This window comes from Chrysemys picta, chromosome 20 (assembly GCF_011386835.1).
Source record: "Chrysemys picta bellii isolate R12L10 chromosome 20, ASM1138683v2, whole genome shotgun sequence".
In the NCBI taxonomy this organism is placed as follows: domain Eukaryota; kingdom Metazoa; phylum Chordata; order Testudines; family Emydidae; genus Chrysemys; species Chrysemys picta.
The window spans coordinates 20,867,102-20,890,283 of record NC_088810.1 but is presented as its reverse complement, the minus strand read 5'-3'; the positions used below and the strand labels follow the sequence as shown (position 1 = coordinate 20,890,283).

The window sequence follows — 23,182 nt, the reverse complement described above, 5'->3', positions numbered from 1 at the left end:
TGTGCAGCACCCTAGCAAAATGGAGTCCCGGTCAAGCTTAAGTCCTTTATGTGCTACCGTAATACCTATAATAATGATGGATCAGTCATCTTTGAGAAAAGGGTCAGTGCCTGGGAACCCTTTGAGACTGTAAGCTCTTTGGGGCATTTGTAACGTGTTTGTACAGCTCCTAGCACTATGGGACCTGGACTCGAGGTGCTACTGCCATATCAATGTTAAACAATGACAATCCAATAACCTAGCTAATTGCAAGTTCTCAATGTGTTCAGGTTCTGCTGGGAGCTAGTAGTGCTGGTATGCAAGCAAGCATGTACATAGCAAAGAGCACATATGACACGCACACACACAGAGGCATGTGCGGAGACATCCCACATGCAAAGCAGCTTTAACTGGAAGACCTAGATTTCCAGAGGCAGAGCCATGACGTGAAAGCACATGCATAATTCAGCAGCATCGGATTCCTTAACTACTGGTTAGCAGCATGAGAGAGGAGAGATTCTCCCCTCTCTGAACCTCAGGAAAGCTTCTGTGGAGACGGGAATGGAAATTTTACCACAACGCATGGGCTAAGGATGCAGGATGGACCTGAGCTTTGGACTGAAGCCAGTTTTCCCCACCCCAGAGAGAAACTAACATTTGGAGTCAGTACCGTGCAACTAGATCGGGCAGTTCCCTAGTCACGTTATGGCCAAAACGCACCCCTATAGACAAAGCCTATGGACAGTTTAGATCAGTGGTGGGCAACCTACGGCCCGCACGCAGCCCATCAGGGTAATCCGCTGGCGGGCCGCCAGACAGTTTGTTTACATTTGCATGGCCACCCACAGCTCCCATTTGCATGGCGGGCCGCACGTTGCCCACCACTGGTTTAGATCCTTGAACAAAAACAAAAGAGGGGAGAGAAATGATGGAAGGAAGGTGGGACCTTTGTAAGCGCCTAGAGACCGCAAGTGAGATCAGGGCCCCATGTGCTAGGCGCTGTACATACACATTGTGAGAGAAAGCCCCTCCCCTGAAAATCTTACAGTCGAAATAGACAAGGGCAGGAAATGGTAGGATTATTATCTCTGTTTTTCTGATAAGGAACTGAGGACATTAAGTAACATGCCCAAGATCACCCGGGAAGACGGTGGCAGGGCAACAGCAGGCTGCAGGTCCCAGGAACGCGCCTAATGGATAAGGTGTCTGACTTCGGATCAGAGGGCTGTGTGCTTGCCTCTGATCACGGGTCCAGCTGTCTAGGTCTCAGCTAGGGACGTAGCAGCTTCTCCCTCACACAAAGCCTTGAAACTGGGGCTGGATTTCTTTCTAAAGCGAACGTGTAGTGCCGCCGGAAGATAAAGGGCTTGATACAGGAATCCCTGGCTAAGTTTGCAGGGCCGGGACTACGCAGGAGGTCAGACTACAGGATCATAATGACCCTATGTGGCCTCAAAGTCCATGAGTCTTCAGAGTGTCAGATCGGCACTCAATCCACTGGGCCACGCTACCTGGGTCTGTGAGGGGTGAAAGGGACTATAGAAATACCTAAATAGACCATGGGCCATTTCCTGTGCTGATTTACGTCAGCATAGAGCCAGTGACCGCAACAGAGCTGAGCCGGTCTACACCAGATGGGGATCGGACCCACTTTCTTCTAGAGCTTTGCTTCTTTCCTCCAAAAGCGGCCTCTTTCCTCTCGTCACGGTGCATCCTTGCTGGGCAAGGGAAGGAGAGGGGGAAATAATTGATTCCGAAGCCAGCTCCGGTGACCAATTAAACAGCCCTGCTGCTTCGTTAACTTCCTGGCTCGGAGAGGGTTTTGCTGGGTTTGTTTTAAACGCCGACCGATGCATTCCTTGATCATGCAAAGAGCGCGGTTCAAAGCGTGTGGTGAGGGTGGGGGGAGGTTCTTGATGGAATCCGAGCGGTGTTAGATAAGCAGCATCCCCGTTGCAAATGTTTGTGATTACAGGGGGAGGGCGGAGGGAGAACAAGATACAAAAAAAAAGGAGCTGCAGGAAAGATGAAGGAGCCCCTTGACTCGCCCCCAGGCAACCGTTCCAGCCAGATGTTCTCAAGCCCTCAATTGTCTCTCTCTTTGTATCAGACCACTTTGTGTTTTTATTATAGGTAACATGTACATGCTGTACTCTCTCTCTTTTTCTTTTTCCATTAGCCCTTTATAGTAGCTATAAATCCCACTGCCAGATTCCCTTTTTTTTTTTTGTCCTCACGCTGGCTCCCAAGCTCCCTGCATCTCTCCTGCCGGTGGCGCTGTGGCAAAGCAGGAAGAAAGGTGGAGGAGAGAGGTACTACAGGGAGTGAGGTGTAACATGGCGGACTGGGCCCAGAGCGGAGACTCTGGAAACCCGGGTACTAGCACCAGCACTGATCTCTTGGGTAAGTCACTTTCTCTCTGGGTCTCATTTCCCCCTCTTTATCTATTCAGACTGGGATCTCTTTGAGGCAGGGTTCTCTCACACTGTATGTATGTACAGCGCCTAGCGCACTGGGGCCATGATCTCAGTTGCTCTTATATTACCATAACACCTAGGAGCATGGACCAAGCCCCTATGGTGCTCGGTGCTGTGCAAGCACAGAACGGACAGTTCCTGCCTTATCTAAGCATACATCTACCTTTGACCTGGGAGGGGTGTTCCCCCCCCTCTGCTTGAGCTAGCATATCCGTCTCAGCACGGGTAGTAGCTCGGGGTAGCCGTCCAAGTACGTGCCCGTCGCAGACACATTTTTAGGCACTAGCTCAAGCCAGTATGTCTATGCGAATCACACCTCCCAGCTCCAATGTAGACGTACCCTAAGTGCAAGACAACAGATGGATACCGAAGACAGGGGAACACAAGGAGACAATGACATGGTATTGGTCAGCATGGTAGTGGATCCAGTGCATACGGACAATGTGGTTCTTAGTCACGCGGGGGACAGCCGCAGTGCTGTCAATTTCATCGCGGGCTGTTGTGCTCAGGACCCCTGGAAATCCAAGCCCCAGGTGGCCAGGGGTTTTATCCCCTCCCCCCCCCCGCACAGAGAGCTAGCCCAAGGCTTAACCGAGGCTGCGCGGGGGTGAGTTTCGCCTCTAAATGAAGAGCCTGGTGGTTGAAGTGAGCAGGCCCGGCCCCCACCCACCCAGAGCCACGCAGTTGCCAGCACTGCCAAACCCAACCATTCAGAACCCTCGAGGCAGGCCCCCAAAATCGGGAGACTGGCTTAAAAATCGTGAGATTTAAAGAAGAAAAAAAAAGGTGGGGCGCTTTCTCTAGGCTTTCTGGTTTCTGAGCCTTTTGGATCACGTTCCCAAGTTGTTCTCTGCAGTCGTGAGAGTTAGAAACGTACTTTTTAAAAAAAAAGATGAAAGCTAATAGTCTCGCCTGATCACCTGATTCCAGGAGCTGGAGTCTTTGAAAAAAGCACCAGGTATTGTGAGACGTGCAATAAAATTGCAGCCATTGGCAACCCTGAGTAGTAGCTCCTGTGGGAACCAGATTGTCACAGCTGTCTTCTATTATTCCCCACCCAACCTTCACAAGCTCAGCTGAGAAAAGCACTTCACTCAGGTGACAGGCAGGAGAAACTGAGTCTGACAGCTAACACTCCCCTCCTCATTCATTTTTACAACCTCTCCTCATTGTTATTTATTTATTCGACGGTAGCAAAGAGGGAGTCCCGGCTCGAGATTCTCCGGTGTTAGGCCCTGTACAAACACAGAACAGAGATACTCCCCGCCCCGAAGAGCCTACAATCTATGTATAAGATGACAGACAAGGGATGGACTACCCCCATTTTACAGCTGGGGAAACTGAGGCACAGAAAGGGCAATGACTTGCCCAAGTTCACCCAGGAGGACAACTGAGAATAGAACACCCCTCCCAGATCATAAACCCCAGGCCATTGCGCTGTGCAGCAGGCCACCTCACCCTGGTGTTCCTTTGTTACTAAATGAGCTGGGGCAATTAGCTATTAGAGTCGAGTACAATAACGGTACTGATTGGGAAACTGAGGCACAGAGGGATTAACTGTCTTGCCCAAGGTGAGTCGGTGCACAAAGCCGGGGAACCGAACCCAAACCTTCCACATCCTACTCCAGCGCTTTAATCGCAAGACCTTCCTCCAGTGCCAACCATCTTCTCACCAAAGTCTGGCTAAAGGAACTCACACAGCATATTACAGCTCCACCGGTCAAACCCCCCAGCCCCCAACCTACAGCTCACTGGGACCCTGGGCTCTGGCAGCGAATTCACTCTTTCCTTTCCTAAAGGGTTATAAAACAGGGCTAGAGCAGGCTTTCGGACTCCAGGATTACTAAATATTTTCCATTCATTTTAACTTTGAACAGGGCTCCAATAACCGGCTTTATATATGTTATAACCTCCCGCCCATGTACGGCATTCAGCAACGCGCTGGCATGCCAGAGAGCTGTGCTGCCCCAATAAAAAAAACAACAAAAAACTCCAGCTCCTTTAATAATCACTAATGCACCATTTCCTGCTCGTTATGGAAATAAACACTGCCCTGAGCAAGTGGGATACTTTCAAAAATATTCCCCTCCCCCCCCTTTGCCCACCCAAGTGAAACTTTAATGAAGAAAACCTGCAATTTTCTATTGTTTCACCGTGGAACAATAAAGCTCCTGGAGGGAACTTGCTGCAGTGTTAATGGTTTTTCTTTTAGCAGCAAAAGCCCTGGCGCTGGGTGAGGAATGATGAGGAATCTCCCATCGAGTTCGACGGAGAAGCTACAGTCACTGATTGTGGGCCCAGAGATGAGACCGGAGACCAGTTTTGGGCTGCAGCCCCATCCACAAAGGCCGCAGGTGATGGCAACTGGAGGTGAACGTGCACGGCACACTGCTTTCACCTTTACGCCTTGTGTGTTTCTCCAATCGGCAAACTCTTGACATTTTTCAGTCCGAGGTGGTGCCATCAGACCTTTTTTCCAAAGAGCCTCTCTCTGTTCTAAGCTATTGAGGTCCTTATCCCGTACGTTTCACCGTAGCCTCGAAGCACCTTCCAGTCGTGCGTTACGTGACACGATTAACAGCCGCCATTCAGGCACTGAAAACGGAGCCAGATTTTCAACAGTGCTCAGTCGCTCTAGTTGCCTGTCGGGAGTTGGGGAGCTGGGATCTTTGGAAAATCTGGCCCCAACTGTCTAGATCTCAACTCCGCCCCGTTCTAGCCACTAAGCTAAACTTCCTCCCAGAACTGGAAATAGACCCCCAAAATTCTGACTGCTCGTCCCCCCAGCTCTAACCACTAGACAACCCGGGAGCAGAACCCAGGAATTCTAACGTTCATTCCCTAGCCCTGACCACTAGACCACGCAACCTCTCGGAATGGGAAATAGAACCCAGGAGTCCTGCTTCCCACTCCCCAGCCCTGACCACTACACCAAACTTTCTCCAAAGCTGGTAAATGGAACCCAGGAGTCCTGACTCCCCTGCCCCCAGCTCTATGCACCAGCCCACACTCCCTCACTGAGCTTTTGTCACACAGAATATGCACACCAGGGCTTTTATTTATTTTTTTCATGTGCTTCGGAGGCATTTCTTTTAAAGCAAACATCGCCCCACGGATTGCCATCAAGACAACAAACCCACCTGAATCCTTAAGGAAATAACTACTCAATAGGGCATCTGTCACGGTGGGTTAATTTTAAGACCTCACAACTTTGAGGGTGTTCCCTGAAGGCTAGGAGAATTCTGTTGCAGCCGTACCCACAACTTCCCCATAGCGGCCCACTCGAAGAACAGCTACAGAACTGCAGGGCCGCTGGCAAGTACAGCAATCAACATGGCATGTTGCAGATGAGGGTTCGTTCTGCTCATTACAAATAAGACCTGCTCCTCTTATTTGAGGGGGGGGGCGGCTGATTATCTGATCCCCATTATCTGATCCAGCCTCCTGCTAGTGCCCACTCATCCCCTAGGAGATTGTTTCTCTTCCCCCATGTAATCTCGGCCATGCCCTCCACACTCAGGGAAACTGACAACCCCTCGCCCATCGGTTTGAGCAGAGACAGTGCAGTCTTTTGGTGTTGGATTGTGGGCAGATCACTATAGAACCCGACGCCCTCACCCCCAATCTGTGCTCAAGCCACAGGGAATATAGTGTTACAGCTCCAAATTACAGACCCTTGGCACTTCAGATCAGGCTGCAGCAGCCGATGCTTTTAGGTCGAGAGGTCTGCAGCTCAATCCCCCGTGCGTTGGTCCAAATGTCACCCGGCACATGGCAAGCCAAGCCCAGGGTCACCATAAAACCCAGGCAGAGCCAAAGGGGTCTCACACTCATGCCCAAAATCTTGCAGCTGCGAGGGGATAGACTGATACGCCGTATGCACCCCATGGGCCCGATCCTGAAAAGTGCTGATGGGGCTACCCAGAGGGTGGGGGCAAAAAGGGACAGTTCTCCCCCCGCCCCCGCAGTTCGCGCTGCCCTCCAAACTGCGTACCGTTGCAACCTGGTGTTCGGGGTCGCAACAATGCGCAGGTTTGGCCCCACAGTCCCTCCAACGGGCACCCTCCCCCCAACCTGAGTGGGGTTAAAACCCCGCATGCTGGGTCACAACACCACTCACTGAAATTGGACCCCTCTATCATGATGGAGGAGCCTCCAGGCTAAACCCAACTGGGCCAGGTCACAACCCCCAAGGGATGGGGGAAAAGGGGGCATTTTCCACCTGGAATAAAATGTTTCAATGGAAAGGCTTTGCTGAGCTCTAAGAGGAGAACCTCATCTGCAGCCTCTAGCCGCTGATTTCACATTAATGCACCGCTATTTAGTAACGCCACTGCTTTGCACCGAGCTGGGGAGCGTACCTCTCAAACTCCCCAGGCGCAAACCTGGCTGGCTTACCTCCTTGGAGCTCTTTTCATCTGCTGATCTCAAACCACTTTATAAAGGTGGGCACTGGCCCACATTTGCCAAAGCGACTAGTGATCCCGGTTGGCCTGACTTGAGACACTGTGAAGGAAGATTTTCAGGGAACAGATGCTCTGCGCTGTCTGAAAAATCAGCCTCTTTAAGGTGTCTCAGCTTGGGCAGCCAAAATCGCTCACCGCTTGGGAAAATGGAGACCGTTATCCTCATATTACAGACAGGGAAACTGAGGCACAAAGAAATGGGAGTTTGGTCTTTGCGCGTCAGTCGGGGTTGGGGGGGAGGGGCAGGATCAGCCCTACAAAAGGTATCAAATCAGGAATTACCGACCTGTCGATTTCGCTCATCCGTGATCCGCTGAATCTGGATCTTTTTCCTCCCCATCTTCTCCGGAAATCCTCACCGTACGGGGACGACTTTCTTGTGCGGGGGAGGGGAAAAATAACCCTGTTTTAAAACGTTTTCATGAAAGAATGTTTTGGTATGTAAAAGTTTTTAAAACCAAAAAACAAACAAAAATCCGGGTTGCTTCTTGCTCAGTTCATGTTATGCTGCCGTCCGGTCAATTCCAGGTGCTTTGGGCCTCCAGGGGCTGCTTGGAAACCTAGGGAAGAGAGGAAAAAAGGAATTCAAACATTTTTTTCAAGCAAAGCCTTCCTAATTAGTCTTCTTCCTATTACCATAGCCCCTAGGAGTTCAGTCACAGACCAGGCCCATTGTGCTAGGGGTGGTACAAACAGCACAAAAAGTCCCTGAGCCAAACTATGAGAGCACCTAGAGGCCCCAGTGGTATCCAGATGCCACAGTGCTAGGTGCTGCACAAAAACGCACAGTGAGACACCATCCCAGCCCCAAGGAGCTCGCAATCGTAATAAATTCACCAAGAAAAAAGGACTCCGAGCAAAATTCCTATCCTCAGGACAAACCCAACTGCATGAAGATTATTGACCTCGACTCTGGTAACATAAAGCAGCTAATCTCTCTCTCTCTCTGTTTATACCATGCCCACCACCACTGTGTCTGAGTTCATGTCTACACAACAGACGCGGCTAGCGCTGTAGCACCATAGGGCAGACGCTTCCTGCATCAACGGAAGGCGGATTTCCATTGCTGGAGTGAGCCCACGTCTCCGAGAGGCAATAGCTAGGTCAATGGAAGAATTTTTCTATCAAGCTTGTTGCACTTGGGGGAGTCGGAGGTCGTGGTGGAGGGGGGGGGGCTCAGTTTAATTACACCGCTCAGGGGGTGAAAGGTCAATCTAGGCCTTGCCTAAACACTGCTTAAACTCTACTGTAGATGCAGCTATTCTGGTATAAAGGTGCCTATGGTGATATAGTCATTTCCATACAGGAAGGGGACTAGGCTATATTATTGCATATATTTATACCTGTGTAAGTGAGGCTGTACTAGCGGTTGTACTGATATTACGATATCAATTAAAAAAAAAAATCACACACCCCCGAACCAACAGTTATACCAGGACACAACCCGTGTCTAGAGCAGGTTCCAGACCGCCTCAATTAAACCCGATCTGTTTGTCCAACCAAGGTCTTTCTTATATCATTGTCTAAAAATCTAGGCAGCCTGCAGACAAATGAAGACTTGGCATAGATTCACCTGTAGTGGTTCCTTACTTTTTAATTATTTATTGCGTGCAAGGCCGAGGGGTCGGGATGAGATGGGGGCCTCACTGAACCAGATGCTGTACAAACACATACAGTGATTGCCAACTTTCTAATTTCTGAAAACCGGACCCTCCTGCCCCGCCTCTCCCCCCAAGGCCCCGCCCCCTTCTCCACTCCTTCCCTTGAGGCCCCACCCCCCTGCTTGCTCCTATCCCCTCTCCACCCATCACTCACTGCTCACCCCTTCCCCCTTGCTCAATTCTTTCCACTTCCTACCCTCCACCCCAGCTGGGCTCCCTCTACTCCGGGGCTGGGAGGGGAGCTGCAGCCTGACTCAGACCCTGCTGCCTACCTGCCCAAAAGATGCAGGTAGTAGGCACCCCTGGCTGAGCAGGGGCTGGTGAGGGTTAATGATCCTGCATCTCCCCCACCTCTGCCCATGCTAACTGGACTTTTCATGTCCAGCCGGTACATCTGACTGGACACTGCCAGGTCCCCTTTTTGACCGGACTTTCCGGTTGAAAACTGGACACCTGGCAACCCTACATACACAATCCTTGCCCCAAAAAGTTTACAGTCTAACGAGACACGGCAGACAACAATGCGAGAGGGGGGCACTCCTAAGGCCCCTTTATACCTCTCCAGCAACCGCAGGCCAGGGCAACTGTGCGCCCAATCTCTTGAAATGGGAGTTTTTCGAATGACCCGTGATGCTGCTCATTTCAGACTCTGTCGCATATCACCGTCGAGGGCCCACTGACTCATTTCGACGGCGGGCTCCCGGCTCACCACCTGGCTGACGATGACCCTGTTAAATGACTGGGTCCGTTGCACGTGCGCTGATGAGCGGCACGAAGGAGCCTTACAGCGAATGGAAATTTCACTGACACCAGGGTGTATTATCCCCATTTTACAGGGGCGCAGAGTGATTCATGGCCGGCTTTCCAGAAGACCTCAGGTCTCAATCAGGCACCAAATGGAGCAGCGTAGAAGTGGACAGTAGGTGCTAAGCCCTTTTGAAAATCTGTCCTTTATTAAGTACCTAACGGGGAGCTGAAGCACTTTCGAAAATACCCCGAATCACAGGCGCTCAGCAACTCAAACCCTGGCTGCAGGTTACGCAGCAAGGCTGGGACAGAGCAGGGAAGTGAATCTAGGGTCATATCTTAGCCACAAGTTCCACAGGCCTGTTGAGACAGCAGAGAACCATCCAGGGCACAGACAGGAAACATTTTTGCACACATGTGAGGGTGGGAGAAGACAGCCATAATAAACCAGTGAATTTCTGTTCTTTTGTGACACTCTGAAAAAGCAGCGTGGGGGAGATTGGTTTTTTGGTTTTTAAGTCAGAAGAAGTCAAGTGGCCGGTCATTAGCCTGGGTCATTTAAATTCTTCGCCGCTTTCTGCCTGAATCTTCAATTTTGCATTTTTTTTTAAATGTCTGTATCTGGACAGCCAAACCAAGCTGACACAGAAAGGTGTCCGGAAGGGGCATCAGAGAGAACATTTTAAAAAGAAGCCAAGACAGCCCTGGAGTTTTACTCTTATTAACACCAGTTGGATTTGGAGTGCTCTGATCAATCTGGTTTGAGGTCTGTGTTTATTTAAATCCTTCTGTTTAAGATTCTGTCCTCAGAAAAAGCAAGCATAGCAATCCGGGGGGGGGGGGGGGGGGGGAGATGTGTTGTCATTCTTCACACATCACCAAGCAAGGGAATCCCAGCTTTAAGTGTAAAACTCAACTCGTTCCCAATTACAAAACCATAACACGAACTAGCTATTCCTCCTACTCTAGGAAACCTGGGATCCAGTGTGCGGTGAAGAGACAGGTATCAGCTGTGACATGGAGAGGAAGGATTTGGGGGGGTGGGGGGAGAAGCACTAGGCTGTAGGCAATTTGGGTTGTATTCCCAGCTCTGACACAGCCTTGATGGACATACGTGCCAGGATCCCTGAGTAATTACTCCGGTGGCGAGGTCCCCTGAGTTGCCACGTGCCACGGCTCTGCTCCCCGAACTAGCTAAAGTTCGCCCAGGTATGTCTCCATGAGCGGCAGTCACACCCCCTGACTGCAATGCAGACACACCCCGCAAGTCATTCTGGGCCTCAGTTCCTTGATCTGTATAAAGGGGATAATTGCACTTCATTGGCTCTGATCCTGCCTTCAGCAGCACACGGGCAGAATGCTGCCGCGGGGAAGTCAGAGCACAAGGCGATCGGCGGCATTTTGATGTCCCCGATCTCACAATCTTTCGTGTGTTTATCCTCACAACACTCCCGTGAGGCAGGGCCATGCGTTCCTCTCCATTTTATAATAGGGAACAGCGGCAGCCCAGTGACTTGACCAAGGTGACACAGGAAGTTTGTGGAAGAGCAGGGACGTAAGCCCACCCTGCCTCTCCTCTCCACGCTCAGCGCTAGCCCTGAATCTCGCCTGCTAAATGGCCCTGGAAAGAGATCTGAACGGCAGAAATCTTTTCAGACGTTGTTTGGAAGAGGCTGAAGTGACCCAGCAAGGCAAAGCACCAAGCTGTCTAGCATTACAACCAGCCCCAACGAGACAGCGTGTCTCAGCAGGGAGAGGGGCTAAGCTGCATGCAATAGGATTTCAAAGTTGGAAGCTCTTCGTTTTTCTACTGAGCTGTTCTTGCTCACCCCATCAACCTTAAAAGCTCTTAGCAGCTTCTTTTTCAGCCCAAGTGTCAGCTCCCTGGATGGGTTTTGGAGCCCCGCACTGTTCCTTTCTGTGGACAGCAACAACCGCAGGACATTTTTCAAAGTTCAACATTCAGGATTATAATTTTTCCTTGAAATGTCACGCTTTGGTAGGGAAAATGGGGATGAAATTTGTGCCTCTGCTTTTCCCTCTGCTTCTTTTTACAGGGAGCAAGAAAAACAGCAATAATAATATTACATTGTATTACAGCAGTGACTTGAGGGCCTGGATCAGAATTGGGGCTCGTGTGCTAGGTGCTGTACAGAGATAAACACAGTTCCAGCTCTTTCATCCTAAAATCTCCAAGGACTTCACCAATACAATTTCAGCCCTACCACACACAATGACAAAAGGAAGTACTATTTTTTTCCACACAAAGCATCATTAACCTGTGGAACTCATTGCCACAAGATATCAGTGAGGCCAAGCAACTGACCCACTGCTCCACTGTACCAAAACTATGAAGAGAACCTAGGAATGTTGATTCCTAGGCCCCTGCTCTGACACTAGACCATACTCCCTCCCAGATCCAGAAGAATACCGAGGACTCCCAGTCCCCCGTCCTAATCACTAGTCTACACCCCCAAAAACCAAGCAATCCCAGCCTTCCCTGCCTTATAAGCTTGCCATGAAGTTTGCCAGTGTCCAATTTATTTCTTCTGCCTCAGTTACTTTAATTCTGGGTAAAAGGGTTTACATGTATATCTATAAATCACATTTGCTAATAATGCCATAAAAAATGGCACACCAGCAGGAATTCGCTTCTTTGTCGGTCCTATTGACTCAGGTATCAAAGCATACCAGGGGGAAGATTTCTTTTCCGAAACCCACTATTCATTTTCCATGAAAGAAGAACACTTGGACGGTTAAGACACATGTATTCACAGGAGGCCACAGACATACAAGAAACAAAAAGTTCTTTTTACCTCCCCCGTACCAAGGTTCTTTACAAGGACAAATCGTATTGAAATGACATTTACCAGCTGAACCCCGGTTTTCTTTCTTACATTATTGAAACGTATGCACCTTTCCCGTTGCCGTTAATAAACAGCAGTGCAACTGCAGTCGTCTGGCAATGGAAGAGCGGCAGCAAAAGGGAAGTGGGACCGATATGATCATGTGAGATGGGGGCCCGCTCTATATGATGATAAGATAGGACATGCCATATGGGACCATTCAAAAAAGCACTAGATAAGCTCATGAAGGATAGGTCCATCAATGGCTATTACCCAGGATGGGCAGGGATAGTGTCCTTACCTCTGTTTCCCAGAAGCTGGGAATGAGCGACAGGAGAGAGATCACTTGATGATTCCCTGTTCTGTTCATTCCCTCTGGGGCACCTGGCACTGGCCACTGTCAGAAGACAGGACACTGGGCTAGATGGACCTTTGCTCTGACCCAGTGTGGCCGTTCTTCTGACCACTAGCTCAGTATCCCACTTTCTGCCACACCAAGATAAATCACTGGTCCATCAGTAGCCCACCTTCTGCAGTACCAAATCAGACCATGAGATTCTCTAGCCAACTAACCCACTTCCTGCTACATCCGATCAGGACAGTGCTCTAGCCAGCTAAGAAGAATGGTCTAGAGTGGTGCTTTTCCACCTGTGGTCCGCAGACCTCTGGGGGTCCTGCAGGCTATGTCAGAGATTTCCAAAGGGTCCGCACCGCCATTCAACATTTTTGAGGGGTCCGCAAATGAAAAGAAAAAAAGCTTGAAAACCACTGGTCTAGAAGATCAAACTTTCAGCTCGTCTGCTAGGAGATCTGTCCCCTGAGTCAGCCCCCAGGAGAAAAGTGAAAAAAGTGGAGCTGTTTGTTTGTTTTTTTCCCCATTGAGATTAAACAAAGAGTTTGATTCTTTTTTGGTCAAAACATGAACCATTTCTACGCAAAGGGTATTTGCTATTTTAAAAAAGGGTTTCAAAGGACATTTTTCATTCAGATCAACCTGGCATATTATTAGCGGTTTATATCACAACAGGAAGGATCCTGGTGCTGGAAATGTACATAATGGACCTCAGCTAGCATATATCAGCCTGGAAATGAGGTTGATTTACAGCAGCTGAGGATCTGAGCTAGTAATTAATGGGGAGGGGAGGGGAGTGATCTGCAGTGATTACTCTCTCCTTTGTTTTCTGCTTTCCTTCATCTGAAATACAAAGTATTCGGGCTGAAAGGGCGCTATGTTCTGCTCAAGGTATATGAAATAACATAACATCAGTACAAAATCAGACCTTTGGTCTATGTCGTCCAGCATCCCGCCTCTGACAATGGCCAGCACCGGCTGCTTCAGAGGACGATCAAAATAACCCGCTAATGTACAAATACGTAATAATCTACTCAGGAGAGAAATTTCTTCCTAACCCATGCGCTTTCTGGTCATGCCCTGAAGCATGAGTATTTACATCCCTTATACATGTTTAATCCTATCATATATAAGTGCGTATGTCTTTAATAAAAAGAGCGAGAAGGACTTGTGGCACCTTAGAGACTAACAAATTTATTTGAGCATAAGCTTTCGTGGGCTACAGCATCAGATGCATAGAATGGAACATATAGTAAGAAATAGATATACATACAGAGAACATGAAAAAGTTAAATGTCTAATCCTATTGTGCATATGGCTACTGCAAGTCTAAATAATATCCAGCAGCAGTGAGTTCCACATGTTAATTATATGTTGCATTAAAAATGTGCAAGTTGGCAACATTGCCTAGCCCTTTCTTTTCAAAACCGGGCAAAACCCTTTCAAAACCCTTTCTTTTCAAAACCCCCAAAGTCAACCAGAGTCAAGGATTCCTAACACCTCTGAAAAGCAAGCCCCACTCATCTGATGATGGGTACATAAATGGCACCCAAAATGGTCATATTTGAAGTTTTAGGCCTCAGGGTCTAATTCTGCATAATTAGAGTCAATAGGAGCTCCCCACAAATGTACTGTTCCGCGATTAGCAAGAAGGTATTATTGAGGCCAAGAGTTTAGCAGAATTTAAAAATAAAGATTTGGATACTGAAGTTATCAGAGTTACAGTGGATACTTAACACTTCTGAAAATCAAATCATAAGTGACTTGCCCCAAGTCACACAAAGTAGCAGTGGCAGGGGTAGACAGCACTCCCCTTCAGGTGTCATAATGCAAGTCACCTTCTTTAACCACTAGACCATATTCTTTTCCAGAGCTGGGGATGGAACCCAGGAGTCCTGGAGCCCAGTCTCCTGCTCTAACCATTAGAAAACACTACCTCCCAAAGTTGGAAGAAAACCTAGGAGTCCTGGCGACTAGCTCCTTCTTTTAATCATTAGACAACATGCCTTCCTGACCTGGATAACCCCCACGCCCCCCGGCATCCTGAGCACCCGTCCTTTTCTCTAACCACTAGACAACACTGTAGGAAAAAGAAATTTTTGCACTGCTTCTGTGTCCGTCGCAAAGGGGGGGGGGAAAAATCTGTGACTTTATAAAATGTATCCTTTCCACCCCAAACAAACCAACAAACAAAAAATAGCCCAAGACAAATTCAGACCGTTGAGAGGGAGAAGAAAAGCATTCAGAAAAGCGAGGCCTTATTAAGCTCCACTGTGAGATTCGGCTGTCAATGAACGGAGCTGGGTTAATCCTCATACAAAGGGGATGACTTGCAAGGCAGTCTCTGCTCACAGTCCTTGCCTTTTCTTCCCTTTTCCAATAATGAGCAACACCGAGGCCCCCTGAGGCAGGAAAACAAGGCTCCCAAATCTGACAGCCCAATCAAGGCCCCGCAGCCCCGGGACACTAAGCTTCTGCTGGTTTCATCCTGTCTTCTCGTAACTCGTGTTTGTCATAAGGCAGGGGAGAGAAATGGAGATCCGTCTAGGTGTGGAACTTGGAGCCGACTCGTCTAAACCCATAGTTTATATTGGAGCAGCCCTGAAGCCACGAGTCAGTCAGGATGCCTGGGTTCTAGTCCCACCTTGAGGAAGGGAGTGTAGCCTAGTGGACTGAGCAGAGGACTGGGACCTGGAGCTTCCTCCAGGAAGGAAGCATGGGAGACCAGCTGCCATAGACTCTTGGGGTACATCTACAGTCATAGGTGTGGAGCTAGGGGTGCTGGGGGCGTTGCCGCGCCCGCTGGCTTGAAGTGGTTTCCATCATTCCAGGGTTTGCGGTTTGGTTCAATGGCTCTCAGCACCCCCACTGCACACATGGGTCCAGCTCCCCTGTCTATACTGCAATAAAACCCCTAGCTGCGGCTGACCGGACTCGGGCTCGCAGGGCTGTAGACATTCAAGCTCGGGCTAGAGCCCAGAATCTGAGACCCTGTAAAGGGGGAGATCTCAGAGCCTGGACTCCAGCCTCGGTGTCTACCCCCTGTCATTTTTAGCCCCATAGCCTGAGCCTGCTAATCCAGGCTCTGAGGGTTTTTTTATTTCTGGGTAGACATACCCTTAGGGTCCATCCCCACTTCTGGGAGGGAGCGTAGACTAGAGATTAGAGCAGGTGGAAGGGGCATGCCAGAACATCACCTTCTATTTGCAGCTCTGGACGGGAGCATTGTCTAGCGGTTAGAACAGGGGGGAACTGAAATGTGTTTTCTTCCCAGGTCTGGGAGAGGGTGTGGTCAGAGCAGCAGCAAGGATTGATGATTTCTGGGTTGTAGAACGGACGCTGGGCTCCGTTCCTGAGACAGTATTGTCTAGCAGTGAGCTCAGAACCTACGTCAGGACTCCTGAGTGCGGTTATTGATTGTGCTACCGGCTGGGTGTATCATCCTGGGAGCAAGTCACTTACCATCTCATCTTCAGAGGTGCAGAGCACACGACAGCCCCCGTTAGCTAGCACTTGTTACGTGATTGAAATGGAAACGGTATCTAAGAGCCGAGTGGACGTTTTCACCTGGCACGCAGACCCTAGGGCAGCAGCCCTTGATCAAAGTAAGAACAAGGGATGAATGGGCAGGCAAAGAAAACACTGGAGACCTGTGGAAAGAACCACCCCCTCCTGATCAACCCACATCAATGAAAAACAAGGAAAGGAGGAATTAACCTCACATGACTGCAGCCCACTCAGATATCACGGCAGCAAGAATGGCAGTGGGATCTAGTGGAAAAGGCACTGCCATGAGAGTTAGAAGAGATGGGTTCCGTTCCCAGCTCCGCCATGTAACCTTGGCGAAGTTACAGTCCCTCTCTCTGCCTCAGTTTCCCCACCTACCAGTTGGCTATATTGACTGTAAGCTCTTTGGGGCAGGGACTGTCTCTCACTAGGTGTCTATGCAACACCCACCTATTTCCAATAGTTTCTAAGTCCCCCCGCAACATGCTATAAAAATTCCACAGCCCAGCAGTTCCACAACCACGGTTTTCTGCATATAAAAGCCAGGGCTGGGGTTACAGGGTATCAAGAAGGGCAATTGCCCAGGGCCCCACACCATAGGGGCAACACGAAGCTAAGTTGCTCAGGCTTTGGCTTCAGCCGCAGGTGGTGGGTCTCTGGGCTGCAGTCCCGCATGGTGGCACTTCGACTTTCTGCCCTGGGCCCAAGTGAGTCTAACGCCAGTCATGCTTGGCGGACCCCCTGAAGCCTGCTTGCAGCTCCCCAGGAGGCCCAAGACCCCTGGTTGAGAACCACTGATCTACTCTGACCTACTGTGTATCACAGGCCATTACGTTTCACCCACGTTCCCCTACATTGAGCCCAATGACTTGAGCTCAGCTAAAGCATTTCAGTCCTCAGGAGACTAAATGGATGTGTGCCCCAAGCAGAGAACAGGCGAGACCGAGGTGCACCAACGGCCCAGGCCCCTGCAAGGGAAGGGAATCAATTAGGTGAAGTGACCTTGCATGGGATCCGCCTAGCACAAGGAGGCTTCTAGATGCTGCTGCAATACGGTAAGAAGACCCTGAATAGAAAAGGAAGGAAGCCACTTGCAGGCTGCGGTGGGCTTTATTTTGAGTTCAGCATCCAAGCCAAGGTGAAGATGTCAGTAAAGAATAATCCAGCCCTTGACAGACACATGCTTAAAGATGCTTGAAAATCCACCCATCTGCCTGGCTATTTCAAAGGGAGGGAGAGACAGCCTGACCTGCCCTCGCTTGCGTCGATCGTTTAATGACAGACAATAGCTCACGGTCCGGTCCGTGCAGAGCAGTGTGTGGGTGATCAGCTGGCCAAGAGAAGGGACAAGTCACCTGCATTAGTGATGCTACAGTTTGGTTGCTTTACACACACTTTAAAACCCACTTGTTCTTTCAAGTGGCCGGACCGGTTGGCTGCTTAGCCTAACCACAACAGGGTGCTTCCAGCCAGTACTCGCATGCAAAGGAAATCTAGTGAGAGGTCCTTGCACCCTGCACCTCATGCAGTCACCGAGACTAGTGCCACGCGGTGTGGAGACGCTGCCTTCTACCATCACAAATGACTACCCAAGACGCAGGGCAATGAAGGCGACAGAAATAAAAGAATTGCTGAGAGAGCAGGGAGGCAGTGAGACCTAATGGATAGGGCATGAGAGCGGGAGTTAGGAGACCTGCGTTCTGTTCCTGCCTTGGCCACTGGCCCACAAGGTGACCTTGGGCAAGTTACGCCCCCTATCTGTGCCTCTGTTTACCCATCTGTACAATAGGGATAACAACGCTGACTTTTCTCTGCAAGGGGCAAATGAAAAATGGCTATCAGAGAGGAAAGATTTATGACCTAACACACCACTAGACGGTCCCAATATCTGATTTGTGCTGTCCTTCGATTGTAAATTCTCCAGCGCAGAGATCGCCTCCTCCTACGTGGATGTAAAGTGCATAAGATAATGGGTCCCTGACCCTTGACTGCAGCCTGTCGATGCTACCTCAATACAAATAATGTTTTATTAATAATAATTAATATTATTATTAAGTTGAGAGAGACCACCTTTGTCCTGATACATAACTTTTGCCATTTCACGCTACACAAGCTCATTGCTGTGTTATTCATTAATTGGTTTGATTTATATGAGCGTAGTACCTGAGAGCCCCAGTCACAGACCAGGACCCCATGGTGCTAGGCGCTGTACAAAAAGACGGTCCCGGCCCTAAGGTGCTTACAATCCTAGGATCTAGCCTTCGTCCAGCAGTATCCCAGATCCTCGCGATCATTAACAGATTATGTAGATTATGTAACTAGCCTAAGTCATAGAAGGAAATCTATGGCGGGAGCAGGAACTGGGCCCGGGTTTTTATGGCCCTGCGTAGGACACTACCCCATACAGTCAGTAGGAATTATTTTGGGGAAGGTCTGTGGCGTGGTGTTATCCAGTTGGTCAGACCAGGTGATCACAATGGGCCCTTCTGGCCTTCGAATCTAGGACCAGTCCTTCCTTAGTTTAACTCCATTGGTTCCAACCGGCCTGAATTTATCCCAGTTCCGTCGCTGCCACCGTTTTTCTATCACCTTTTTCTCGCGGCTCTGAGAGCAGGGCACAAAGCAAGCCAGACACTCTTAACACATGGCTACGGATGAGGTGGTCTCCATGGCAACCATTGCCATGCAACAGCTCTTCGACTTTTCTTCCCTCACGCGCCGGGTTTTGATGCCGTTCGGTGCAAGTGGAGGCAAGAAAAGCCACTACGAATTGCCCCGGCAGGTTGACTGGCGAGCGCTCGCTTGTGTCAGAGACGCCGGCGACCAGACCGTCTCCACAGATACGTCGCAACCGTTCTCCAATCACTAGGCACGGCCCTGCTGTGCCAGCGCCCCGACCCAAACCATTTTTATGACAGTAGCGTTGGAGCGCTCAACGGTGTGACTACCTCGCTTGTAAAATGGGATTGTCCTACCTCAGATGGCAATGGTGGGGTGCTTAAATACTCCAGTGATGGTGACTATAGAAGTCTGAGAGATACAGAGGGGCAGTGACTCACCCATGGCCACGCAGCAAGTCAGTGGCGGAGCTGGAAGCAGGATCTGGCTCTCCCGAGTTCCATTCCAATCCTACTACACCACATCCCCCATGGACTACAACTGGGATTGCGAATGGGTGGAGGGGCCTCTTTGTAAAGCACGTTGAGATCTCTAGCTGCCATGCCCTGTAGAGAAGGTATGTGTTATTGATATGGCCCTCTGGGAATCTGGCAGAGTAAGGCAAAGGTTAGATCTGATCCAGACGTCCAGGATTCCACTCCGGGTTTTTGGTTCAGGCCTTGACTTCCCAGCCTGCACTTGAAATTTGCCTCCCAAGAGGCAGAATGGGCTTGCAGTTAAGGCACCGGGCTGGGATTCAGGAGATTTGGGTCCAATTCTTTGGACTCCTCGTGTGACGTTGGGTAAACCATCCAATCTGTCTGCATCTCACTGCCCCACATGCAAAGTGGGAAGAGCTGTTCTTTTCTTGGCTGTTTCGATTTTAACCTCGCTCACTGTGCGGTCCCGCCACAGCTCATGCAATGGGGCGCTGGCTTCAGTTGAGACATCTAGGCGCTACTGGACACCAAATATTTGTACAGTTCAGAAGAGACCTATATAGCCAGCCCACCGGCTTGAGGGGCCTGGGGCCTTTAAAGGGTGCCCAATACATAACCATCAACCCAGGAAGGTGATAGAGCTTTGGTGAGTCCCTTGTGCAAGGCACACAGCAAAGCGTTTGGGCTATGGAACCTGTTAGAGAATGCAGGAAGCAGAGAACTCCAGAATCGCTTCTCCCCCCATCTCGCTATTATACAAGTATGACTATCACAGCAATTAACAGACATGCCAATTAAATACAAGCAGGTGCTGGTTAACTCTGCACTGAGTAATTCATACCCGACTCGAGCTAAATTGCTTTAAATTGGAGAGACGGGCGAAGGAGCCGAGTTTGCAACTGGCAAAGGGGAGAGGAAAATCATCTCCGCTGGGAAATATTTTTGCACAAGCAGAGGTGCTTAGGAATCTGGGTCCACTTGATCCAATCCCCCCAGGATTAGGGAGCAGGCAATTCAATGAGACGGTTTGTCTCTCATCCAAATCTCTTACTACTGGACAGTGGATTGTATGGAAAAAAGTATTTCCTTTCAGCATTTTTTAATTCACCACCTTTCGATTTCACTGCTCTGATGCTACAAGACACGGTGAATAGAAATTCCACATCCACTTTCTCTAGACCATTCATTATTCTGTACATCTCATCACTTTCCAAACCAGAAGGCAAATAAAAACCTAAGTTTTATTTATGTTTAAAAGCTCATTATTTTTAAGCCAAACTCATGATTTGATGGCGGGAGGGGATTGACTTGGTTTTTTGGAAGTTTAGAGCTGACAACACTGGAACAATTCCTATCTTTGCAGTCCCTCTTCATGGGAGCTTTTCCATGCTTCTAATCCAGGGGTAGGCAACCTATGGCACGCGTGCCGAAGGCGGCACGTGAGCTGATTTTCAGTGGCACTCACACTGCCCGGGATCCTGGCCACCGGTCCGGGGGGCTCTGCATTTTAATTTAATTTTAAAGGAAGCTTCTTAAATATTTTAAAAACCTTGTTTACTTTATATACAACAGTAGTTTAGTTCTATATTATAGACTTATAGAAAGAGACCTTCTAAAAACGTTAAATGTATTACTGGCACGCAAAACCTTAAATTAGAGTGAATAAATGAAGACTCGGCACACCACTTCTGAAAGGTTGCCGACCCCTGTCCTAATCACTCTGGTCTCCAGGCTGTCCCTGAACCTCCTCTAATGCAAAAATATCCTCTCCAGAGGGGATGATCAGAACCCCACACTAGGACAGTAAGCTCAAAGGCTCAAAGTGAAATTGACTAGAAACTGCCCAGTCCTTTTTCATTGTTCAAGGTCATTCAAATGTAACAAAGCGAACAATCCACAGAGAGTGAAATGTCACTTTGGATTTTAAAAACCCTTTCAGTTTTAATCATCTCAATATTATTAGCAATTTACAATGACATTTCTTGTTTTAAAAAAATATTTTAATATAACTGAATCGTAATTTTTTTTAAAAGAAAACTATTTAATCTCTCAAATCAGTGAAAGAATTTGTGCAGACCAAAAAAAAAAAAATCACAAGTGCATTTTAAAAAGCTTCCTGGAAAACCTGGCCCGGATTTTCAAAGTAACTTGTTATTTCCAAGAGCCCAATTGAAGATGCTTTAAGGGGCCTGATTTTCAGGGAGTGGAGTCACGCCCCTTTCAGGTCTCTCAAGCGGAGCTCCTGAAAACCAAAGCAGTCAAAATGAGTCGGCTCCCTTGAAAATCTTACCGTGAGTGCGTTTAGAAAGCCTTCAGTTTCAGATCCTGTGTCCCCCTGTCACAACAAGCACCAGTGGTTAAATCTGCCCCCTTTGCACCAGTTACAGAGGGTGAGGCCCTCCTGACCTCATATAACAGAAACATAGAATCCTGAACTTAGAAAATGGAAGATAAGTAACTGGTTTTAAAATATCAGAGGGGTCACCGTGTTAGTCTGAATCTGTAAAAAGCAACAGAGGGTCCTGTGGCACCTTTAAGACTAACAGAAGTATTGGGAGCATAAGCTTTCGTGGGTAAGAACCTCACTTCTTCAGATGGCATCTGAAGAAGTGAGGTTCTTACCCACGAAAGCTTATGCTCCCAATACTTCTGTTAGTCTTAAAGGTGCCACAGGACCCTCTGTTGGTTTTAAAATGCGTCGCAATGGGGTCTAGTGGTTAGATCGGAGGATGGAACACATGCATGGGTTCTATTCCTAGGTCTGGGAAGGAATATGGTCTAGTAGCTAAGGCAAAGGATTTGGTTCCACTCCCAGCTTTGGAAGAACTTGTGAGTCTAGCAGTTAAGAGCAAAGGGAGTGGGAATCAGAATGCTTGGTTCTGCCTCCACATCTCTCATCTGCAGAACATTTATCCACAAGGGCATGGCGAGTCTTAAAAAGGAGATGTTTGCAAAGCACATTGAGACCGGCAGATGGAAGGCAGCTCCAGGTGTGCAAAGTATTCAAAAGAGAGATTTTGTCTTGTCGGTGTATTTGTGTCACTGACGGTCTCCCGACCTCCCGCTCTCAAACCTGCTTTCCCAACCGCAACCCGCGCAACGGAGCGGCGTGACATTGTAACCCGCCCGGAGCCTCTCTTTTGTCAGCAGCAGGGGTATGGGGAGGGGGCAGAGTGACAGGTTAAGAGGGGCTCAGAGATGAGAGACAAGAATGATGAGAGGCCTAGAAAAATCTCTCCTAGGAAGAGAGACTGAAAGAACTGGCACTGCTCATAGAGGAGATAAATGAGAGGGAACCGGATAAAGCTGATGAGATACTGAATGAAGGCAGATTGGGGGCCGTGTCCCACAAGGCAAGGGGCAGGGGATGGTCGACGAAAGCAGGATGTTTAAAGCTGATAAAGGGACAGCGACACGAAGAGCAAGAAAAGCCAGAGGTACAAGAGTTAGTATTCAAAAGAAAACAAGACTTTTGGAAGAGAGAAATGCTCCTGCTTCCGGACAAAAGCCAACCTCTAATTAGGATTTGGAAAACGCCTTCATTGGGGCAGGTGTCATAGGGAGTGGCTGCCCTAGAGCACCCCCTGCTGGCTGAGCATGGCCCTGCAGGTGCTCCCTGCAGCGATTTCCCCTCACCCGGGGATTCACACTGCTCAGGCATCCAGCCAGGTCGCTCGGAGTTTGATCCCTTTCCAGAGGGAGGTCAAACAAAAGTCTCAGACAAACAAAAGGTTCTTCGGTCCCCCTTTGGGCTCCTCTGCAGTCGTCCCTCTGGGCTCGGGTCCCAGTCCTTTTAGGATTACCTTTCAGTCTCTCTGGAATAGAGCCTTGACTCCCAGGCTTCTTCTCTGCATTCCCCTTGCCCAGTCTCAGGTCCCCTAAGGAACCTTTCAGTCTTCCCAGCTCTGGGATAGATCACTGACCTACAGCCTACAACCCTAGAGTCCTGCCACACCTGACCTAAATGGGGCTTCTGTGGATGGCCTTGATTTCCTGCCATTCCTCCCCAAACTGCCTTCTCTGCCCCTTTTATGAGACCCCGGTGCTTA

General features: G+C 49.2%; 1 protein-coding gene across 35 annotated transcripts in view; it reads right to left on the bottom strand.

Moving 5' to 3' along the window:
- MEF2D (myocyte enhancer factor 2D) overlaps window positions 1-23,182 on the bottom strand; it is a 182,213-nt gene that overhangs the window by 76,580 nt on the left and 82,451 nt on the right. For 32 of the 35 annotated variants that reach the window (XM_005310950.5, XM_005310952.5, XM_065573650.1 and 29 more), the window contains one exon: window positions 7,209-7,482. In XM_005310950.5, coding sequence (XP_005311007.2) covers window positions 7,209-7,262 — 54 coding nt within the window. In that variant the 5' untranslated portion in view covers window positions 7,263-7,482. Of the gene's footprint in view, window positions 1-7,208; window positions 7,483-19,094; window positions 19,260-23,182 lie in introns of all 35 variants that reach the window. The other 3 variants (XM_065573651.1, XM_042843283.2, XM_065573646.1) reach the window with 1 other exon arrangement.